The sequence below is a fragment of the Myotis daubentonii genome, chromosome 9 (assembly GCF_963259705.1).
Source record: "Myotis daubentonii chromosome 9, mMyoDau2.1, whole genome shotgun sequence".
Lineage (NCBI taxonomy): Eukaryota > Metazoa > Chordata > Mammalia > Chiroptera > Vespertilionidae > Myotis > Myotis daubentonii.
Genome location: NC_081848.1, coordinates 2,988,240 through 3,010,404, shown reverse-complemented (window position 1 = coordinate 3,010,404; position 22,165 = coordinate 2,988,240). Strand labels below are relative to the sequence as shown.

Here is a 22,165-nt window from a genome sequence, read left to right as displayed (position 1 = left end):
TAAGGATATTTTTCCATTGACTTTTTTAGATAGAGTAGAAGAGAGGGGGAGACGGCCAAAGAGAGGAGGGCGGGGGGGGGGGGGGGGGGAAGAGAAACATTGATGTGTATGAGAAAGAGAGAAAGAGAAAGAAAAGGACAAACATTGATGTGAGAGAGACATATTGATTGGTTGCCTCCTGATGGGCTGGGGGTTGAACCTACAACCCAGGCACATACCCCTGACTGGGAATCAAACCTGTGACCCCTTGGTGCACAAGCCAAGCCTCTAACCACTGAACCCACCGGCCAGGGCTGTAAGTCTTACTGCCATGTGGCCATGCCCATTTGTTTATATACTAAGGGTGCTTCTGAGTTAGAATGGCAGAGCTGAATATCTTGTAACAAGACAACAAGGTGTGCAAAGTCTAAAATATTTACTAGTCACCACTTTACAGATAAAGTGTGCAAGCCCTGCTTTAGACTTTTGTTGTTGTTAATCCTTATTCAAGGATATTTTTTCCGTTAATTTTTTTAAAAAAAATATTTTTATTGATTTCAGAGAGAAAGGGAGAGGGATAGAAACATCAATGATGAGAGAGAATCATTGATTAGCTGCCTCCTGCACGGCCCCTACTGGGGTTGAGCCCGAAACCTGGGCAATGTGCCCTTGACCGGAATCGAACCCAGGACCCTCCAGTCCATAGGCCGAAGCTCTCTCCACTGAGCCAAACCAGCTAGGGCTCCATTAATTTTTCTTAGAGAGAGTGGAAGGGAGGAGGAAAGACAGAGAGATAGAAACATCAATGTGAGAGACACACTGATTGGCTGCCTCCTGCACACACCCCAACAGGAACTCAATCTGCGACCCTTCGGTCCTCAGGCCGGAGCTCTAACCACTGAGCAACTGGCTAGGGCTAGTAGACTCTTAATGTTATTCACCTTTTAATCACTCATTAAACCATTGCTCCTTAAAGAAAGGGGTGGTACTTTGCAGGTATTTGTATGTTTATACATGTTATTCAGTATTAATGACATCACTGTTCTGAAAAATCAGAAAGAAGGCACTGGTACTTCAAAAACCTGAGGGCAACTTGGCAAGTAATGATTAAATATAAAACCCATTGCCCTGGCTGACTTTGGTCAGTGGTTAGAGCATCATCAAAGGATCTCGGGTTTGATGCCCAGTCAAGGGCACGTGTGGGAGGCAGTCAATCGATGTGCCCCCTTCTCTTCCCCTCCTTCCCTCCCTCTATAGAAATCAATGAAAAAAATATTCTCGGTATTTTTTAAAAAAGCATTAATCACAATAATTTCTATCAGTGTATAAGCACAAAGAACATTTGGGGGGGGGGATTTCTCCCCCTGGCTGGAGTGATGTCCCAATACACGTGCAAGAAGCAACCAATGAATGCATAAATGGAGCAACAAATCAATGCCCCCCTAAAATCAATAAGTAAAATTAAGAAAAAAATATTCTCATTCAAACAGGGAAATGCTTAATAGCAAATGACAAATGTGAACGTAAATGTATAATTCACAGCTATATTAAACTGTTCTTCAGATGTAAGGCAGAGAAACAAGATAAACTGGAAGGTATGCAAGATATTTGATAGTCCTTTTTATTCATGTAAATTAAATACTCTGCTAAAAAATTTCAAAGTTTATTTCTACAGTAGCATTTTCAAAAACACAAATCTCGCCGAAACCGGTTTGGCTCAGTGGATAGAGCGTCAGCCTGCGGACTGAGAGGTCCCGGGTTCGATTCCGGTCAGGGGCATGTGCCTGGGTTGCGGGCACATCCCCGGTGGGGGATGTGCAGGAGGCAGCTGATCGATGTTCCTCTCTCATCGATGTTTCTAACTCTCGCTATCTCTCTCCCTTCCTCTCTGTGAAAAATCAATAAAATATATTTAAAAAAAAATAAAAACAAATAAAAACACAAATCTTGAAATAATCTAAATCTTGATTTGAATGCACATGTAAATACTCAAATAATATACATATTATTTGTCTATGTGTTTACCTCAATAATTTTTAAAAATTCTAGGCTTTCTCTCTACCCAGAAGACTATTAATCTTATACCAATATTAAGATTATATTCCTAACGTAAAGATGGGAGGAGCTTTAGCCAGTTTGGCTCAGTGGATAAAGTGTCAGCCTGCGAACAGAAGGTCCTGGGTTTGATTCCTGTCAAGGGCACATGCCTGGGTTGCAGGCTCCATCCCCAGTGGGGGGCGTTCAGGAGGCAGCTGATGCATGATTCTCTCTTATCACTGATGTTTCTATCTCTCCCTCCCTCTTTGAAATCAATAAAAATATATTTTAAAAATGAACGAACAAAAAAAACGGGAGGATACTGAATCCATCTGCTTTGTCTAGTTGATTGTCTGCCTGCCTCCCCAGTGTTTTTCTTCGTGCAGTGAAAATATAACAAAATTCAGAATACTCTGCTTCTGGCAAAAAAATCAAAAGGCCACAAATAAGCAATTTCTTTTCTTTTTTTTCTTTTTTTTAAATATTTTATTGATTTTTTTACAGAGAGGAAGGGAGAGAGATAGAGAGTTAGAGACATCGATGAGAGAGAAACATCGATCAGCTGCCTCCTGCACATCTCCTACTGGGGATGTGCCCACAACCCAGGTACATGCCCTTGACCGGAATCGAACCCGGGACCTTTCAGTCCTCAGGCCGATGCTCTATCCACTGAGCCAAACCGGTTTCGGCAATAAGCAATTTCTAAAACACAGATGGTTTCACAATATAATTCATTTTGTGTATGCTAAAACTATTCAGAAAACACACAAATTCTAAAATTAGTTTAGAAGGTAGGTAAGACATGAGTGCCCAAATCAGTCTTCCCCAGCTTCAGATATGGAACCTGATTTCAGGAGTCAACCACAGCCCATTCTCCACTTCAGAAGTTCTAGAAGTGGTACTAGGGTGAGCTAGGCTGTGTCACAGGCTCCTGTTGCGTAACATAGAACAAAACAGCAGAACAGAAATAGGAAAAAAGCAATGGATAAAGAGAATAAAAAGTACTTACCAGTGCAAACAAGATTGCGGCATAAGCCATTTCGGAAATCATGAAAGACACGATTTCGATGTTCCTAGGAACAGAGCAATGCATTTGATTTGACCAAAACTCATGCACACAGCCCCAAATCCCCACTATTTCTCCTGCACAAAATTTGTTTACATAAATGAGAGGTGAACCAATTCAATATATATATATTTCTAATGTTAAAAAAAACACCATAAATTGTTTTCCCATAGGAATTAATAAGCAACTAATACATCTCTATATGTTGTATTTATTTTAAGTCAAAGGTATTTATATTTTTTGCTGAAGTGGATTTCAAGGAATAATTTTCACCATGTTTTTGTATATATATATACCCTTTAAAAATGTTTCCAACAGACAATGCCAAGTTTGGCTTGACCAAACATCTGTTTTACCCTTTTAGTAATTATATACAAAAGCTAAAATAACTACTTTCCAATTAAAAAACAAAAATGGAATATACACAATGATTCTAGGAAGTGATAAATCTAGCATCTGGCAAACTGGCTTATTTTTTGAGCACAAAATTCTCCCATTTTAGAATATTCTCATCAGTTTAATACATTCATTTCCTGTGATAATTTCTAACTGCGAGGCGCCTACATGGTGGTGGTATCTGATCCATGACATTAAGCTTCTTTGAAAACCAAATGTGAGTTAAGTAATTTAAGTTCTTAACGTTGACAAGTCTACAGAAACTGCTTTTCATGAGCTTTCATTAGGCACACACACACAAAAATGTCATTATAGCTTTTAATTTATTATGTGCTAAATAAAAAGTTCAGAAATGTAGAGATTCCATCCTTTTCTTAAGCAAATAGTAAAAAAAAAGTACTTGGGTTGAGGAGGTTCATAGATACATTAAACATGTAAAATCCTCAGCAATAATGGAAATGTTGTGTCTGTACTGTCCAAAACCCTAGGTGATTGTGACACGTAATGAGGCACTTGAATGTGGTTAGTGTGACTGAAACATTTAAATTTGATTTGATTTTAACTCATTTAAATCGCCACATGTGGCTAGAGGCTTTGTATTAAATAGTGCAAAACTAGAGATAACCTGGGGAAAGAAAGGAATGAAGTCTGACATTTGTATCACGCTTGACCGTTGACAGATACTCGTACGTTATCTCAATCCTCCTTAGGAGATAAGAGTATGCATTATTACCCCTATTTCATAGTAGAAAACTGGGCCTTCAGGAGGATAAAATGAAGAGTCCTTCATCTACTAAGGAATCATTTCTTCTTAAACTCAGGACATTTGGAGGAGCATTAAAACAAAATCCAAGAAATACTTAGAAAAAGATGTTTTAAAAATCTGTGCAACTTCTAGTTTGACACTCACCTGCCTCATTTTAGCATGGATATAGAAGCAAGAATAACCCAGTTGAGAAATCTTCTTGGCTAGCAGTTCAACTCGCTGAGAGGAGTTACAGAAAATGATGGACTGGTTTATCTGAAGCTGAGCACAGGGGTGAGGGAGAGACGTGAGTGGGAAAACACCTTTACTTGCTTTGCACACCTTGAAAATATTGACTGGCAAACAAATGTTAAAACCATGGTCTATGACAGAGAGTCTTATGACACAAAAGATGCAAAACTTTAAAAATTGTAAATACTATTCACTTACTTAATATTTGCAGATACTTTATAAGTTTTATTGTAGTACAGTATATTTCCTAAGGGCACACACAGGTGCTGCAAATACTGAATTAGGGGATGAAGAACCATTGCTCCTAGGATAATACAGGGCAGTTCCTGTGAACATCTGGTCACAAGTTTTTCTGTGTGTTTTTTAAAACTGGTATTAGAGAGAGGAAGGGGGAGAGAGAAACATCAACTGGCTGCCTCCCGCACATGCCCCGACAAGAGATTGAACCTGAAACCTGGGTACGTGCCCTGACCTGGAATCGAACCTGCCACCTTCTGGTGTACAGCACGACACTCCACTGAGCCACACTGGCCAGGGTTGGCCGTGAGTTTTTCATCAATGAATCAATAGACAGCCTTGTTTTTGTGTTACTGTTTAAAGCAGGGGTCCTCAAACTATGGCCCGCGGGCCACATGCAAATACAAATATTGTATTTGTTCCCGTTTTGTTTTTTTTACTTCAAAATAAGATATGTGCAGTGTGCATAGGAATTTGTTCATAGTTTTTTTTTAAAATATATTTTATTGATTTTTTACAGAGAGACAGGGAGAGGGATAGAGAGTAAGAAAAATCGATGAGAGAGAAACATCGATGAGCTGCCTCCTGCACACCCCCTACTGGGTATATGCCCGCAACCAAGGTACATGCCCTTGACCGGAATCGAACCTGGGACCCTTCAGTCCGCAGGCCAACGCTCTATCCGCTGAGCCAAACCGGTTAGGGCTCATAGTTTTTTTTTTAAACTATAGTCTGGCCCTCCAACGGTCTGAGGGAGAGTGAACTGGCCCCGTTTAAAAAGTTTGAGGACCCCTGGTTTAAAGACACTTTATTTATTCATGGTCAACAGCACCATAACTAATGCCTGTGCAAGCAAAGTTTATCTAATACACATTTCCTCTGCGAGGCACGTCAGTCTTCTTGTACTTTGGTGCATCAGACAGCACTTTAACACTATGCTTTTAAACAATGAAATCAACAGAAAAGTCGCAAAAATGCAAAAAAGATGTGGCATTAAATAGGCCATGAATATGACCTTAGTTGGGAATATGCACAATGACTCAAAATTTTCCTCGCGTTATGCATGTCCATAAATGACCTCAAATGCATGCAAGTACTGCTTGTAGTTATAAATTCTGGCAAGTACAAATTTGCGAATACAGTATCCACAAACAAGGACTGACTATAATTACTGCAAACATGAGAATCAACTTTAATTAAGGTCAAACTATTTTAGAATTAAATTAAAAGTACTTAAGACTTGTCAATTATATCCTATCAACTTCAGACCAGCTGAAACTATTTTTCAGGAAAAGCTAAGAACTTTTTTTTTTTTTTTAAACATTTAAAGTGATGGGGAAACTAATACAATTGTGTTTTATTGGAATTAAGTAATGGATAATGTTCAGGAAACCTATTCCTTACCCTGGAGAAAAGTGTGTTGAGGCAGTGTACTTTTTGGCGCTCAGTTACATATGCGTAGTACTGGGTTACTCCCTTCAAAGTTAATTCCTCCATCAGGTTAATCTCATAGGGTTTCTGCAAATGGGAATTCTGAAAACAAACAAACAAACAATAAATAAATAAAACAGAAGAAGTCTTATTCTTAAGTGAAAGCAGAGTGTATCTCTTAAGCTCAAAATATATCCTATACATCTGTCTGAAAAAACTATTGCTTTAAGGATGTAGCTCTCTTGAAAACAAAAATATACAATCTTTCATGGAAGAAATAAATTACAATTAAAATGTGAGATTTAACAGTCAGATATGTAACTTAGTTACTATTTTGTACTTTGTGTACAGGATTATGCTGTAACAAATTGATATAGCATCAATGGCTGTGTCAGCAACCTGACACCAAAAAGTGAACAATGAAGGATTTAATCAAATTACTATTTAAAAATTCAGTTAATTTATGCACAACAAACCTTAATCAGCTGAAAAAAAAGCCAAAAACTTAAAAATAATCAGCCTAAACTGTAGCCTGATAATAAGATATAATTATGAATAAAGATATGCGCCTGAGAACAGGATGGCATTGCTTCCAAGCACATCTGTCTCACACTCACCATGAACTTCTGTACACTAAGAGGGAAAGTAGCGGAATACAATAAAATCTGTCTGTTTTTAGGTAGCGTGAGAATAATATCCTCCATTATTTGCACAAAATCCTGTGACAGCAACTTATCTGCCTGCAGTACAAGAGAAGACAATTTTAAAAACAATTAAATAATGTCAAGGTCTTCGGTAACTACGGCATCATCCACCAAGAGCATTCATGGAATATTCCTGGTGGTAAGCATGAAGTTCTCTACACCACAACATAACCCGACAGCACCAAGACATGCCCAGTGACTCAGAAGGGAAAAAAGTCTATAATACCCATCTACAGAGGGAAATGGTGGCAGGAATCCTAGCAGATTCCATAACAGAATTTTAATATGATTTCCTTTAAAGAGGCAGTATGGTATACTGGTTAAAAGTACAAGCTGCAGAGTCAAATTACTTGGATTGAAATCTTGTTTCCTTCAATTTACTACACGGGGAGGTTGCTTAACCAATCAATTCTTTACACATTCTACAATTTTTAAATCAGGACGTGTACTCACTACAGTAACTTCACAGGATACCTATCTTACAAGGTTGCTGCAAAAATTAAATTAAAAACAAAAAAACATGTAAAGCACCTAGTGTTAATACAGAGTGAAAAATAAATGTTCCCTCTCATTCCTCAAAAAAAAAAAAAAAAAAAAAGCTGATCTGAATTAGACCACAATCGACCTGATCTATCTAGCTAAAACGCAGACCAAATTGGAAAGTAATTTTATTTCAAAATATTAAGTGATATACTGTATGTATAAAACACTACTGGGCCGAAACCGGTTTGGCTCAGTGGATAGAGCGTCAGCCTGCGGACTGAAAGGTCCCAGGTTCGATTCCGGTCAGGGGCATGTACCTGGGTTGCGGACACATCCCCAGTAGGAGATGTGCAGGAGGCAGCTGATCGATGTTTCTCTCCCATCGATGTTTCTAACTCTCTATCTCTCTCCCTTTCTCTCTGTAAAAAATCAATAAAATATATTTAAAAAAAAACAAAAACAAAAAAAGAACACTACTGGAACCCAAGGACACAGAGCTGAGTAAGTTCTTAAAGGCACTTACTACCTAGTGAGATAACACATGTAACAGAGACTAAAAAACCAAATACCAAATATTATATGCTAAATGAGGGGTTAAAGACATTACATGCCTTTTAAGATGTATCACTAAATGGAAAGAGACTTATTAGCATGAACTTGGTTTGAGGTAACTCAACAACTTCTCATCTTGAAAAATAAAAATAAAATCCAAACTATCTGGCATCCCTAAGAAAGGCACAAGGCTGAACTATTCCTATAAATAACTATCATCTATTGCCTTTAAAGGGCAAAACATGTTTTATAAGCATATTAGTTTGAACTGACAAAAGTCGTGTGTTTATTAGAAGATCATAAGGAAAACACAAAGAACCTTTGCTTCATGCACTGACAATCAACACTAATAAAAGAGAAAAATGGTAATTGGCGTACGAGCTACCCTTTTCACTGGCTAATCAGGGCTATATGCAAATTAACTGCCAACTAAGATTGGCAGTTAACTGCCAACAAGATGGCGGTTAATTTGCATATGTAGGCACAATGCAGGGAGGCGAAAGGGAAAGCAGGAAGAAGCCCCCTGCCACTGACAGTGATTGGAAACCCAGGGGGGAGCTAAGAGCTGGGGGGCAGGGCAAAGGCGGCCCTGAGGCCGCCTTTGCCCTGCCCCCCAGCCATGATTGTAGAATCAGGCGCCTTTTCCGCCCTGGCCAGTGATAGCAGGAAGTAGGGGTGGAGCCAGCGATGGGAGCTGGGCACTGGTCGAAGCTGGCAGTCCCAGGAGCTAGGGGCCCCTTGCCTGGGCCTAAAGCAGAGCCCACGATCGCGGGGCGGCTGCAGCTGCGGGTCCCCGCTGCCCGGGCCGGACGCCTCAGCCAGAGGCATCCTGCAGGGGCAGGGGCGGAGCCCACGCGATCACGGCCCCCCCCCTCCCCCGCTGCCACTGCAGGTTCCCACTGCCTGGGCCGGACGCCTAGGCCAGAGGCATCAGGCCTGGGCAAGGGGCCGATCCTGCGATTGGAGGGTGATGGGGGTCAACGCCTGAGGGCTCCCAGTATGTGAGAGGGGGCAGGCTGGGCTGAGGGACACTCCCCCCCCCCCCCCCGCAACACCCAGTGCACGAATTTCGTGCACCGGGCCCCTAGTTCTAAATAAAGCTCAGAATAATACAGAATAGCATCTTTGCAAATGAAGAGACATTACCTCATCCAATACTATCATCTGGACATGATCAACTTTTGCTACTCCTTTCTTGATAAGATCCAGGATTCTCCCAGGGGTAGCTATTACCACGTGCACTACACAAGATTAGAAAACATATTCTCATTAATTTTAGCTTGGGCAAAAAGGATGTAGTAAAGGCTTGCATACATATATAAACCTTTAAAAATATGTATCTACTAGAGGCCTGATGCATGAAATTTGTGCATGTGCATAGGCCTGGCCGGCAATCAGGGCTGATCTGTGGGGCGACCAGCAGAGCAATGGGGAGTGTGGGGGGTGAGGGGGGGTGCCCCCCTGGCACCAGCCTTGGCTGGCCTGGGGCCTGCAGGCTGGGGGCAGCTCCTGCATTGAGCGTCTGCCCCCTGGTGGTCAGTGTGCGTCATAGCAACCAGTTGTTCTGCGTTTGGTCAATTTGCATTGTTGGAGAGTTAGGAATTCAGTAGTCCCTCCTTATCCAGTTTCACTTTCCATAGTCAAATGCAGTCTGGAAATATTAAATGGAAATTCCCAAAATAAACAATTCATAGGTTTTAAATTTCAAGCCATTCTGAAAAATGTAATGAAAACTTGAACCTTTCCACTCAGACCTGCCCAGATGTAAAGCATCCTTTTGTCTAGGACAGCGGTTCTCAACCTGTGGGTCGCGGCCCCTTTGGCGGTCGAACGACCCTTTCACAGGGGTCGCCTAAGACCATCCTGCATATCAGATATTTACATTACGATTCATAACAGTAGCAACAGTACAGTTATGAAATAGCAACAAAAACAATTTTATGGTTGGGTCACAACATGAGGAACTGTATTTAAAGGGCCAGAAGGTCGAGAACCATTGGTCTAATATATCTGCTAACCACCTATTAAGTCACTTAGGAGCCATCTAGGTTGTCAGATAGTTGTACCTCAGTGCTTGTGTTCAAGTAACATTTATTTTACTTAATTAAATGGCCTCAAGTGAAGAGCGGTGATGCTAGCAATTTGGGGGTGCCAAAGAGAAGTCAGAACATGCTTCCTTTAAGTGAAAATGTGGAAGTTCTCTACATAAGAAAAAAACTGTATGCTGAGTTTGTTAAGGTGTATGATGAGAATCAATCTTCTACCCATGAAATTGTGAAGAAAAAGAAATTTGTGCTAGCTAGTTTTGCTGTCATACCTCAAACTGGGAAACTTAGGACCACTGTATATATAAGTGCTTAGTTAAGATGGAAAAGGCATTAAGTTTATGAGTAGTAGATGTGAACAGAGAAGGGCCAAATTCACATAACTTTTTGAATATCTTACCTAATTTATAATGTGTACGTGTGTGTGTGTGTGTGTGTGTGTGTGTGTGTGTGTGTGTGTGTAGGGTTTGGCACTATCCTAAGTGTCAGGCATCCATTGGGCGAGGGGAGGTCTTACAACATTCCCCTGCAGGTAAGGGGGGACTACTGTAGTACAAAGAAACAAAGATTTGTATTTTAGGACATGGATTTCTACTTCATCTTAGGTTGACTAAGATATACTTATTTGTTTCACCTCTATATGGGATAGGCTAAAGCAGTGGTCGGCAAACCGCGGCTCGTGAGCCACACGCAGCTCTTTGGCCCCTTGAGTGTGGCTCTTCCACAAAATACCACGTGCGGGCGCGCACGTACAGTGCAACTGAAACTTCATGGCCCATGCGCAGAAGTCAGTTTTCGGCCTGGACAAGTCTATTTTGAAGAAGTGGTTGTAACTATAGGTTTAACTAAGACTTAAAACTTTAAGTTTATTAAGTTAATTTTAGGGAACGTTGTGGAGTGAAAGAAGATGTAGTGTTGAGGACTGAGAAAGGTATGTTGAGATGGTTTGAACATATAGAGAGGTTGAACTAAAGGAGATAGATGAAACAAGTATACAAGATGAGTGTGGATGGGAGAGTTGGAAGGGGTCGACCTCAGCGAATGTACCTCAATCAGATTGAGGACGTTTTTAGCAAAGGCCAGCTTAGGAGTCCCCTAACGAAGTTAATAACAATGTACCTACCTATATAGTTTAAGTTTAAAAAATTTGGCTCTCAAAAGAAATTTCAATCGAGTTTGCCAACCACTGGGCTAAAAGTTCCCAAATCACTTGCTCCAAATAAAGGGCATATTTCCTTCTTAGGAAATCCCTAATGAATAATAAAAGGCATAGCAGGCTTCTAATATAGTGAACTGCCTTTCAACTAAAACAATGGTCTTGAGGAAATTGTTATAAGGATCAAATGATATAATCATGTAAAATAACTGTGTAGTATGAAGACTATAGTAATTGATCTAATGAAAACCATATTAAAATCTAATATTCTATGTATAATTTTATTTATAAGATTTCATTCTTGTTTTATCTTTTTTTTCACACAGTAATGTATCATGGAGAACCCTTCATAAAAATTAATACTGATCAGCTTCATTCTTTAATGGCTGTGTGGATTCCATTCAGACTATCCTCTAATGTTTAGGCTGTTCCAATTTTTCAGTACTATAAAACCACAATGTAGTGAACAGCCTTGCATTTGCCCAATTCTTTCTTTAAAGATTCTTGGCCCTAACTGGTTTGGCTCAGTGGACAGAGTGTCGACCTGCGGACTGAAGGGTCCCAGGTTCGATTCTGGTCAGGGGCATGTACCTTGGTTGTGGGCACAACCCCAGTGGGGAGTGTGCAGGAGGGAGCTGATCGATGTATCTCTCTCATCGATGTTTCTAAGTCTCTATCCCTCTCCCGTCCTCTTTTTTTTTTTTTTTTAATCTTGTTTTATTTTTTATTTTATTTTTTATTGCTTAAAGTATTACAAAGGGTATTACATATGTGTCCATTTTTCTCCCCCCGCCCTTGACAGTCCCCTAGCCTCCCCTATCCCCCAGTGTCTTATGTCCATTGGTTATGCTTATATGCATGCATACAAGTCCTTTGGTTGAACCCTTCCCTCTTTTTTAAAAAAAAAAAAAGATTCTTGAAAATATACATAATTTTGAAATATACCAACTTGCCCACCATAGAGATTGCATTAATTTATACTCCTATATTGTAAGGCAGCCTTTTTGCCACAAACTCATGTTATTGGTTACTAATGTGTTTTTGATCTTGCCAATCAGAAAGGCACAATATCAATTTGCTATTTTTATTTACATTTTTCATTTTAATTACTGTCAATCTGTCTTTTTTCTTGGATGAGGCTGTCATTTCCTTTATTCATTTTTCTACCGCAATGTTTTCATTCCTTATTAATTCTTGTTTAAATTGATTTTTAAGACACAGAAGGGGGGAGGGGGTGGGGAGGGAGAGAGAGGCACACGCGCACACATTGATTGATTTCCTGCATTCAGGGATCAAACCTACAACCTAGGTATGTGCCCTAACCGGGAATCAAACCCGCAATCCTTTGGTGCACGATACAACACTCCAACCAACTGAACCAACTGAACCACCTGGCCAGGGGCCTTATTAATTCTTAAAAACAATTTTTCATAAGTTATTGAAAGGAAATGCCTGTGTATGAAATTACACTTAGAGAGCTAGGCGACTTTGTATGAGTTGTTTCCTACCTGTATCATCAAGCCTCATTATGTCATCACGTAAATTGGTTCCTCCTGTGGTTGCCATCACTTTGGCCCCTCCCATGTGTTTGCTGACCTGGATGCAAATTTGACTGACCTGTAGAGCAAGTTCTCTTGTAGGAACAATCACCATTGCTGAAAAATAACAAGCAACAGAGAAAATAGGAAAAAATAACATATATTTTAAGAGTTTAAGAAGCTACAGAAATACTGCTCCTTGCAATCTAGATACTAAGACATATTAAAAAATTAAATCATAATAGGCTTAACCAATTCTAAAAAGTCAAATGAACAAATCTTTAAAAAAAACTAAAACAAAAAACCCCTTAGTGATCCAGATATAGACGTTTCCTAAACAATGTTGCTATAAGTCTTGTTCTATTCTCGATTACAAACTTTTAAAGGGTTCTCTATAAATTGGCACCTGCTTAAAGTTTACTAATTTAATATTTCAGTAAGAGACTCACTAGTCTAAACACCCAAATAGGAAACTCTTGCCCCAGGTTCATTTATATCACATGAAAGTAGGTAAATGAAAGATGGGAGAAATTATAATTATAGGTCACAACAGCTGAAAGTTAAAACAAAACTGCTTTAAAAGTGAAAACATTTCCGTGCTTGTACACAGAGTAAGCGAAGAGACACTCAGCTAGTGCCTCTTTGTGTACATTAGACACAGCCTGGCACTCGCCTTCATCTGTTGGTCCAATCCATTGCTTTGAAAAACTTGTTCTCCTTCTTCTTTTTGGGCCCTTACAACAAATACAGGCCATTTGGAAAATGCAGGCCCCAGTGGCAGAGCCAGGCCTCACAATCACTCAGAGTTTAGGCCTAACACAACTTACTTAGCTTACTCTGTGTACAAGCACGGAAATGTTTCTTCCCTACTGCCTCAGCTTTTAAAATTCCAGAAACGCATGGCTTTAAAGAGAAGGGATTCATGTTTCTATAGGAAACTTGCAGACACACAGCTGCCACAGAAACAATTCAGTTCCATAGGTTTTTTTCTATTTTGTTTATTTTTGTTCATTAGCTTCCACATATAAGTAAAATCACAGTTTCATAGTTTTTAAGTAATAACATCCAACAATTTAACTTCTCATGATCTTAGTGTTCCTATCTAGAAGGCAATAGCTTACTTTGCCTATATCACCGGAATATTGTCAAAACTGCATAATATAAAAAAATATTTTGAAAACTATTTAAAGAGTTGTGGGGGGGGGGGGGGAAGGATAAATACTAATTCCAGATTATATAAATTTTAACTTAAAAAAATTATCTTCTACATAGCTCCAAGATTTAAACTGTCATTTTTAGTTTAAACAAACAACTAACCTTGTATATTGTCCTTCTTCAGGTCTAGCCGTTCAAGTAAGGGAATGAGGTAGGCACCACTCTTGCCCGTTCCATTTTTTGCTCTAGCTAAGATATCCCTACCAGATAAAGCGATGGGAATGCTCTCCTCCTAAAAGAGACAAGACAATACAAATTACTTTTGAATAAAAACAGCACAGCCTGGCCGGCATGGCTCAGTGTTTGAGTGTCAACCTATGAACCAGGTGGTCACAGTTCGATTCCCAGTCAGGGCACATGCCCGGGTTGCAGGCTTGATTCCCAATAGGGGGTGTGCAGGAGGCAGCCAGTCAATGAAATGATTCTCTCATCACTGATGTTTCTATCTCTCTCTCTCTCTCTCTCTCTCCCTCTCCCTTCCTCTCTGAAATCAATAAAAATATATATCTAAAAACAAACCCAAAACAGCACATAAGCAAATTCTTCTCTAAAATACATTAAAGGTATATCTCTTTGGTATTGCTTTAAAGTGTCCTTTATGTTTGCATTTTACAAGAATAAGTAGAGACCACGTAAATGAGCAAGACCAGTCAGCATCACCATCATTATCAACCAATATTTATTTACTAAAACTGCCCATAGAATATATATTAAATTGCATTCCAATGTAATAAAAACTGTACATGTAAGTGTGTATGGCCAAGGAAGCTGAGCATCAACAACAAAGAGAACACAGAAAGGAGGAACTTGAGCTGACACACAGAGAGAGAGAAAAAGCAGAAGACAGTTCACAATTAAAAAACTGGAGAAAAAAATGACCAAAAAATACAAAGCAAACACTATATATGATATTTTAAGACTAATAAGCCAATTTTACAATAAAAACTTGTATCTTGGACAACTTAACTTACCCTTGCAAAAAGCAGGAATAGGCTGGAAAAGTCTAACCTCAGGTCCTATTTCTTATTTAATAATTAGATCCATAAACCTCTAATATCTGTCTTACAGCCACTCCTCTGTCCTGAAATGTGCTCAAATGGAGAGTCAATTCCAATCTAGTTACCTCAATCCATGGTCACTTGACTGAGAGGGACTCTCATTTCCATATTTAAATTACTGTCATGTGTGTTTTGCAGAAGACAACATTTCCTATTAAATCAGGACAAATTTCCCAGACAATAGCAAAGGAGTCTCAACATTACTAAAAATTAAATACACATATATCTACAGGGAAACTAAAAAGGCAGAACAAGTATAAACAGGGAGGAAGCTGAACATTTTTATTTCTCAAATTAAAGAAATTAGTTTTAATTTTTAAAACTAAAAAGTTAGGTCCAGCCAGTGTGGCTCAGTGGTTGAGTGTCCATCCATGGACACGGAGGACATGGTTCGATTCCCTGAGGGGGCACATGCCTTGGTTTTGGCAGCTCAGTCCCAAGTGTGGGGCATGCGGGAGGCAGCCAATCAATGATTCTCTCTCATCATTGATGTTTCTCTCTCTCTCTCCCCCTTCTCCCTTCCTCTCTGAAATCCATAAAAAATATACTTAAAAAAAATAAAAACCCAACTAAAAAGTTAGGAAAATAAATTAGGAGATTCATAATCATTGTAATAATTAGTTCTTTCTATGCCTAAGCTTATGACCAAAAGAAATCTCTCCAGCACTTTAAAAAAATGTTTAAATATATTTTTATTATAGAAATATCTAAGTCATAAGCATAATGACTTCTATTTCCCACCATGACACTTATTCTACCCAGAACCCAATCACAGGGGTCAGATGGGTTCCGTATGGTCAGAATAACTAGCAGACACCAGAACTGTGAAAATGGTCTGGTGACAATACTGTTAAATTGTTCCTATAACTAGCAGTAAATAGTCTGCTTATTGTGGTAAAGCAGGTCAAGGAAGAAAATGACTGGAGATCAAACCTGCAACCTTGGTGTATCAGGACAACGCTTTAACTCACTGAGCAACTAGGCCAGGGCCTCTTCTATGGTTTTTAAACAGGCCACCTGCACACCATAGCCCCCCCACCCCCCAAAAGGGAGGGGGAATGGATGGGGCTAAATAGTCTCCAAGGGTCTTCCAATGATTTTCTGAGCCAGGTCCTTTAAAACTATAAACATTTTTAATGAAGTCAAGCAGGGTAGAATTAATTGGGTGTATCCTAATTCACATTTTGGGTGTGTCATTTGATTTAGATCGAGGCCACTAACTTCTAAATTCCTCTATTTTCTTTGACAGGGCTCATGCTCTACAGAAACTGTTTAAGGGTAAGACTTTGTAACAAAGTCAGCAAGCTAGTCTGTAGTTAGGATGCACTGGTATTTTGCCTGTTTGATGGCCATGATGATTAGTCTGGTAATTCAGCACATCCACACTGTCTCTCTTACCACTGTTTCCTAGGAAGACCAGGTAATATGAAGCAAGAAAACTCAGATTCAGGTAGTGCTGAAACCAAGAGGAAATAATGTGAAGCTGCCAGAAGAGAAGGAGAAAAGGAAGCTAAAAATTCTTGAAACACTGTGTGCTAGGCACTCTGCTAGGTAGACACCTTACAATATTTATGTCCTTTTAAGTTTGGTACTTTTTGTTTTACAATTTATAAAATGGATCCTCAGAGATTAATTGTTTTGCCCAAGGTCATGAAGTAAGAAATGCTAGAACCAGGACCTGAACTTAAGTCTACAAATAACAACATGGAAGTGAGGATGTGGAGAATTCAAAACCCTCACACACTGCTAGTGGGAATGTATAGCCACTTTGGAAGTCTGACAACTTCTCAACAGGTTATACAGCATTAGCACATGAACCCACAATTCCACTCCCAGAAATATAACCCCCACAGTGAAAACATCTCCACACAAAACTTGTACATTCATGTTCACAGCAGCACCTATATAATAAAAGCCCAGCAACTATTACGGCAGAACGACTGAAACGACCGGTCGCTATGATGCACCAGCTGCAAGGGCCACCACCAGTGCTGCTGCCGAGCCCGAGGGCCCCGGGGCTGGTTGCACAGCCGCCGCCAAGGCACCGGTAAAGAAGAACGCGAAGGTGGCCAGTGTGAGCGTGCAGCTTAAGATGAAGGCTCTGTGGGACAAATTCAATCAGTTGGGCACCGAGATGATCGTCACCAAGGCTGGCAGGTCAGGGCACCCCTCTCCCCGCTGCAACCCTCCCCATGTGGCGCCAGTCTTGGATAGTAGTGGGCTTTGCCCCGATCCACACGAGCAAGACAGAGAAGTGGGGTGGGGGGTGCAGCCGGGCAACCTGTGAGTCCAGCTCCTTCGCTCTCCGAGCCCCGGCTCTAGCGAAAGCCGCCTGGCGCGCTGGGCCGGAAGGTATTGCTCAGGAGGCCAGGAAGGTGGGCGAGAGAAGCCTGTGGACCTGCCGCCCGACCAGCAGCCCAGGACCGGGCACTGCCAGAAATGGACCGGCTCAGAGCACACCGAGCTTGGGGGGAAGGCAGCTGCCTGTAAGGGACCTTGCCACCAGCCGGATCCCGATGGATCCCACCTCAAAGGAAGCTTGGTCTTTGGTTCCTTAGTTCAGTCTACCCTGACTAAAGAGGAGCAGTTGGGCACATTTTAGGGGAGAATTAAGACTCTAAAACAATGTCTTCTGTTCCGTGGAGATGGCTACCCAGTTGTGTTAGGCCTAAACTCTGAGTGATTGTGAGGCCTGGCTCTGCCACTGGGACCTGCATTTTCCAAATGGCCTGTATTTGTTGTAAGGGCCCAAAAAGAAGAAGGAGAACAAGTTTTTCAAAGCAATGGATTGGACCAACAGATGAAGGCGAGTGCCAGGCTGTGTCTAATGTACACAAAGAGACACTAGCTGAGTCTGCCTGGCCAAAGGGAACTCAGGGCCTGTTTGCAGAGCCTTCTGGTGGTTTCTGTTTCCTTGCTGAGGCTGTCCTCCCTGGGAAGCCTGGGGTCCATGCTCAGCTCCAGCTCAGTGGGTCTTCTCCAGGCCCCTCCCCCAATCGGCCCCCCACCCCAATGGGGGGCAGTGCCAGCCAGCCTGGTCCGATTGGGGCGGGCCAACGGGACCCCATCTGTGTAGGAATTCATGTACCAGGCCTCTAGTTATTCATAATAGCTAACAGTGCAAACAACCCTACCAACTGATGAGTGGATAAACCAAATGTGGTATAGCCATACAATGGAACATTACTGAACAGAAAGGAATAAAGTTTTGATATATGTCACAACATGAATGACCCATAAGGAAATATGATGTGCCAAAAGAGCTAGCCACAGGAGACCATATATTGTATAATTCTATTTATAGGAAATGTCTAGAATTCGTAAATCATGCTATAGAGACAGAAAGTAGATTAGTGGCTGCTTAGTGCTAAGAGAAAATGAGGAGAGACTGCTAAAGGACTTTCTGAGTGGTTCTCAACCTTCCGAATGCCGCAACCCTTTAATACGGTTCCTCATGTTGTGGTGACCCCCAACCATAAAATTATTTTCGTTGCTACTTCATAACTGTAATTTTGCTTCTGTTATGAATCGTAATGTAAATATTTGATATGCAGGATGTATTTTCATTGTTTGCGACCCACAGGTTGAGAACCGCTGGTTAGGGTGATGAAAATGTTCTAAAACTGATTGTAGTATTGCTTGCACAACTGTGAATATACTAAAAACCATTGAATTGTATGATATTTGAGTCATATTTAATTTAGCCCAACAATCCCACAACCTTAGGTCTGATGATAGCAGAATCATGCCACCTTAGTTCTCCAAGTCCATGATCCTCTGTAAGGTCTAGGAACTGATCCAATCTCTCTCTCTCTCTCTCTCTCTCTCTCTCTAAAAGCCTAAGCGACCATTACGACCGAATGACCAGTCAACCAGTCACTATGATGCACACTGACCACCAAGAGGCAGACACTCAACGCAGGAACTGCCCCCAGGTGGTCAGTGTGCTCCCACAGCCAACCTCCCATTGGTCCCTCCCCACAGCCCCCCAGCCGTACACCAAGCCGAGAGAGAGACATATATAGACATATGTAGGCATATATATCTATATATAAATATGTATAGATATGTAGATATATATAGATATATAGAGATATAAAGATATAGATATTGGATGTATTTTTGTTACGTTAGTATCCATTTCCCTTTCTTAGTAGAACCCTAGCTTCCTTCTGAGCTATTATATCTCCCCCACCCAATATATCCAAAGTCTAGCCAACCTCCTTAGTCATATGGTAGACACTGGCATTGCTGTGTTTTCCACAAATTCTCAGGCAAAATAATAGTGAAGAAAAAGACAATGTGAATGGTAGTCTCAGGTATCTAATACTTTGGCTAAGTGGCTGGAGAATTAATTGCCTATATGCTATACCAACACTGAGAATGCAAATAACAAAGTCAATTTTAAAATTTAATACAAAGGTGGGAAATAGAAGCCAGCAAGGGTCTGCTAAATGAACCAATAAATAAAACTGTTATATGGAACAATAACCCATAACATTTCTTCTGCATTTATGACATACTAGGCACTGTATTAAGCATACTAACATTCATCATCTCACTGAATTTTCACAATAGCCCTATGGTATATGCTATATCAATTTTATAGGTTAGCAAACCAGGGCTTAGGAAGGTATCTCAATCAATCAACTAAAAAAGCAGTAGAGCTGGGATTCAACCTGGGCAGCCTGCTTGCAAATCTAGTGTTCTTAGCCAGTTCTCTAAGCAGTTTAGACCAAGTTTGCCTGCCAACATATGTTAACCATAATTTCAAAGCTTTCTACATGCAACTGGCTTTTTGAGGGCCTGTTTCCTGCATGCACCTTGCTAAGTACCAGAGATACAAAGTTGAATGACATAGACCCTACAAAGAGTTCTCAGAACACTTTTTTATCCGTACAGATAAAATACATTCACATGAACTACAGTAGGTCCTCAGGTTACATCGGAGATCTGAGCCTACGGTACGCCGTAATGGGAAATGCGATTTTCGCTGTAAGTCGGAACCCACCTACATAAGCACCTATGTCACTCACATGGAGCACATACACAGCAGTAATGAAGTGAAACAGTAAAAAAAAATGTAAAAGAAGTAACAATTCCTGACCTTTACTTGTGGTAAATAAATAATAAAAAACACAAAGTACATATGTACATATGTCGAAATGACGGAACTTTTTTTTTATATAAATAAATGGGAGATGGTGATGTAACCACGAGATGATGTATGCCGAGTCTGTCTGTACATTACAGAAAAGCAGTTTACATATTTTTAATATCCACATTCACACTGCCTATCTGATTATGTATAACCTTATCTTGACACTTTCTCTAGCCATAATAAACTTCTTTTGGTTTGTCCACTAAGGCACACTTTCACCCCTAGACAATCACTAGCCTAGTGTTCTGTGCTTAGAACATGGATCAATTCTTCTTCCAGGTTGTTCCATCTTCCTCAAATGGCTACATACTTGTGCAACTTCAAGTAGAAAGTAGTATTACACTAAATTATCTGTACAATTAGCTTCACAGACTGTGAAGGCAGGAACACTCTCTGCCTTTTCAACACAACATCCTGCACCTAACACTTTCTAGGTCACTCAATGTTTGCTTAATGAGAAAGTGCTCAATGATGTCATAGGGGATTGTCCTTAAAGGCTAGATGCAACACTTTTAAGTTACATAAAGAGAACAGTCGTTTATCAAATCTGCATATGTACACTGCATGTTTATGTCTACATATATGCATGTACATGCATGCATACATACTGTATATTCCCTTGCTCTTTCCACTGTAAGGGCCAAGGAGCAAAGAGTGCACCTAGTGTTCAGATGTTGGCCTCTAACCCTATTCCCCACTAACTGGAACCGGGGCTGGGGGAAAAATGGCTGATTCCAAGGCTGGGGCAGGGTAGGTACAGATAAGCTTCATGATATGCCAAAAACAAAGTGCTCAAGAAAAATGAAGGGAGGAAAGGGTGAAGAGGTGGAGCATAAAGGATTTTTTAGGACAGCAAAACAACTCTGTATGATACCATAATGGTGGATATATGTCATTATACATTTGTTCAAACTCATAGAATGTACAACACCAAGAGTGAACCTTAAGGTAAACTGCAGACTTTGGATGTTTGGATGATACATGTCAATGTAAGTCATCAGTTGTAACAAATGTATCACAATGTATAACTCTTGCAGAGAATACTGATAATGGGGGGGGTGCTATGCATAAGTGGGGACAGGAGTATATGGGAAATCTCTATCTTTCAGTTCAACTGCTGTGAGCTGAAAACTGCTCTAAAAATAGTCTATCCATGGTGGGGGTGGGGATGGGCTGGAGGGATAGATGGGGCAAAAAGGGGACATATGCAATACTTTCAATACTAAAGACTAAAAAAAAGAAAGAAAAACCTGATAAAAATAAAATTTAAAAAATAAAAATTATCTGAAAAAGAAAAGGGGGCATGTTACAAAACAACCTCGAAGGAGCTCATACTACCCAAATCTGGAAATTTGAGCACAAAAATATCATTGGGGGAAAAAAAGAATTCATGATTCCATACTGATTTTACACACACACACACACACACACACACACACTAGAGGCCCGATGCACGAAATTCGTGCAAGAGCTCGGCCCTCACAGCTCCAGCTACCTTGGCCCATCGTGGTCCCGCCCACTGGTCGTTCCGGCGTCTGGTCTAATTAGCACATTAGCTCTTTATTATATAGGATACGCATAAGGAGGAGATAGGAAAGGCTCTTTAAAAAGCCAAAGGAGTCCTAGAGTTGGAAACTCATTATAATCCAACAAAGATAGGATCAATGGATGCTAAGACTAGGAGAAACTTTGATGAAGAGTAGGATCTCTGCATGATCTTAAAGTGATCTCTACAGATGCTTATTAATTCCAAGATAGGAAAAAAGCTGCAATTATACAGTAGAAAAATCAGAGGCCACTTTGACAGGGTAGTCAAAATTAAAATCATCAGTGAGAAATAGACAGGCATTATGCACACCTCCAAACGTGATACCCTGAGAAGGCCACAGCATGATTTCTATAGTATTTTGGCTAAGAATGTATTAACTTTAATCACACAGAAGCATGAGACAAACCCAGAATGAGGAATGTTCTGTTTTAAAAAGGGTACTATATTTTTTAATATATCAATATCATAAAAGACTAAAACAGACTAGGGAAATGCTGAAAGGAGGTTAGAGAGATATAACTATATGCAATACTCAATCCTAGGATGGATTCTATACCAAGG

The 22,165-nt window shown here is 40.3% G+C and overlaps 1 protein-coding gene across 5 annotated transcripts in view; it reads right to left on the bottom strand.

The window, feature by feature from the left end:
- Nucleotides 1-22,165, bottom strand: part of DDX6 (DEAD-box helicase 6) — a 39,595-nt gene that overhangs the window by 8,349 nt on the left and 9,081 nt on the right. For 4 of the 5 annotated variants that reach the window (XM_059707678.1, XM_059707680.1, XM_059707677.1 and 1 more), the window contains exons 5-11: nucleotides 13,939-14,068; nucleotides 12,592-12,738; nucleotides 9,029-9,123; nucleotides 6,761-6,883; nucleotides 6,117-6,245; nucleotides 4,389-4,505; nucleotides 3,026-3,089 (exon numbers count right to left, since the gene is read on the bottom strand). In XM_059707678.1, coding sequence (XP_059563661.1) covers nucleotides 3,026-3,089; nucleotides 4,389-4,505; nucleotides 6,117-6,245; nucleotides 6,761-6,883; nucleotides 9,029-9,123; nucleotides 12,592-12,738; nucleotides 13,939-14,068 — 805 coding nt within the window. The remainder of the gene's footprint in view (nucleotides 1-3,025; nucleotides 3,090-4,388; nucleotides 4,506-6,116; nucleotides 6,246-6,760; nucleotides 6,884-9,028; nucleotides 9,124-12,591; nucleotides 12,739-13,938; nucleotides 14,069-22,165) is intronic. The other variant, XM_059707681.1, reaches the window with a different exon arrangement.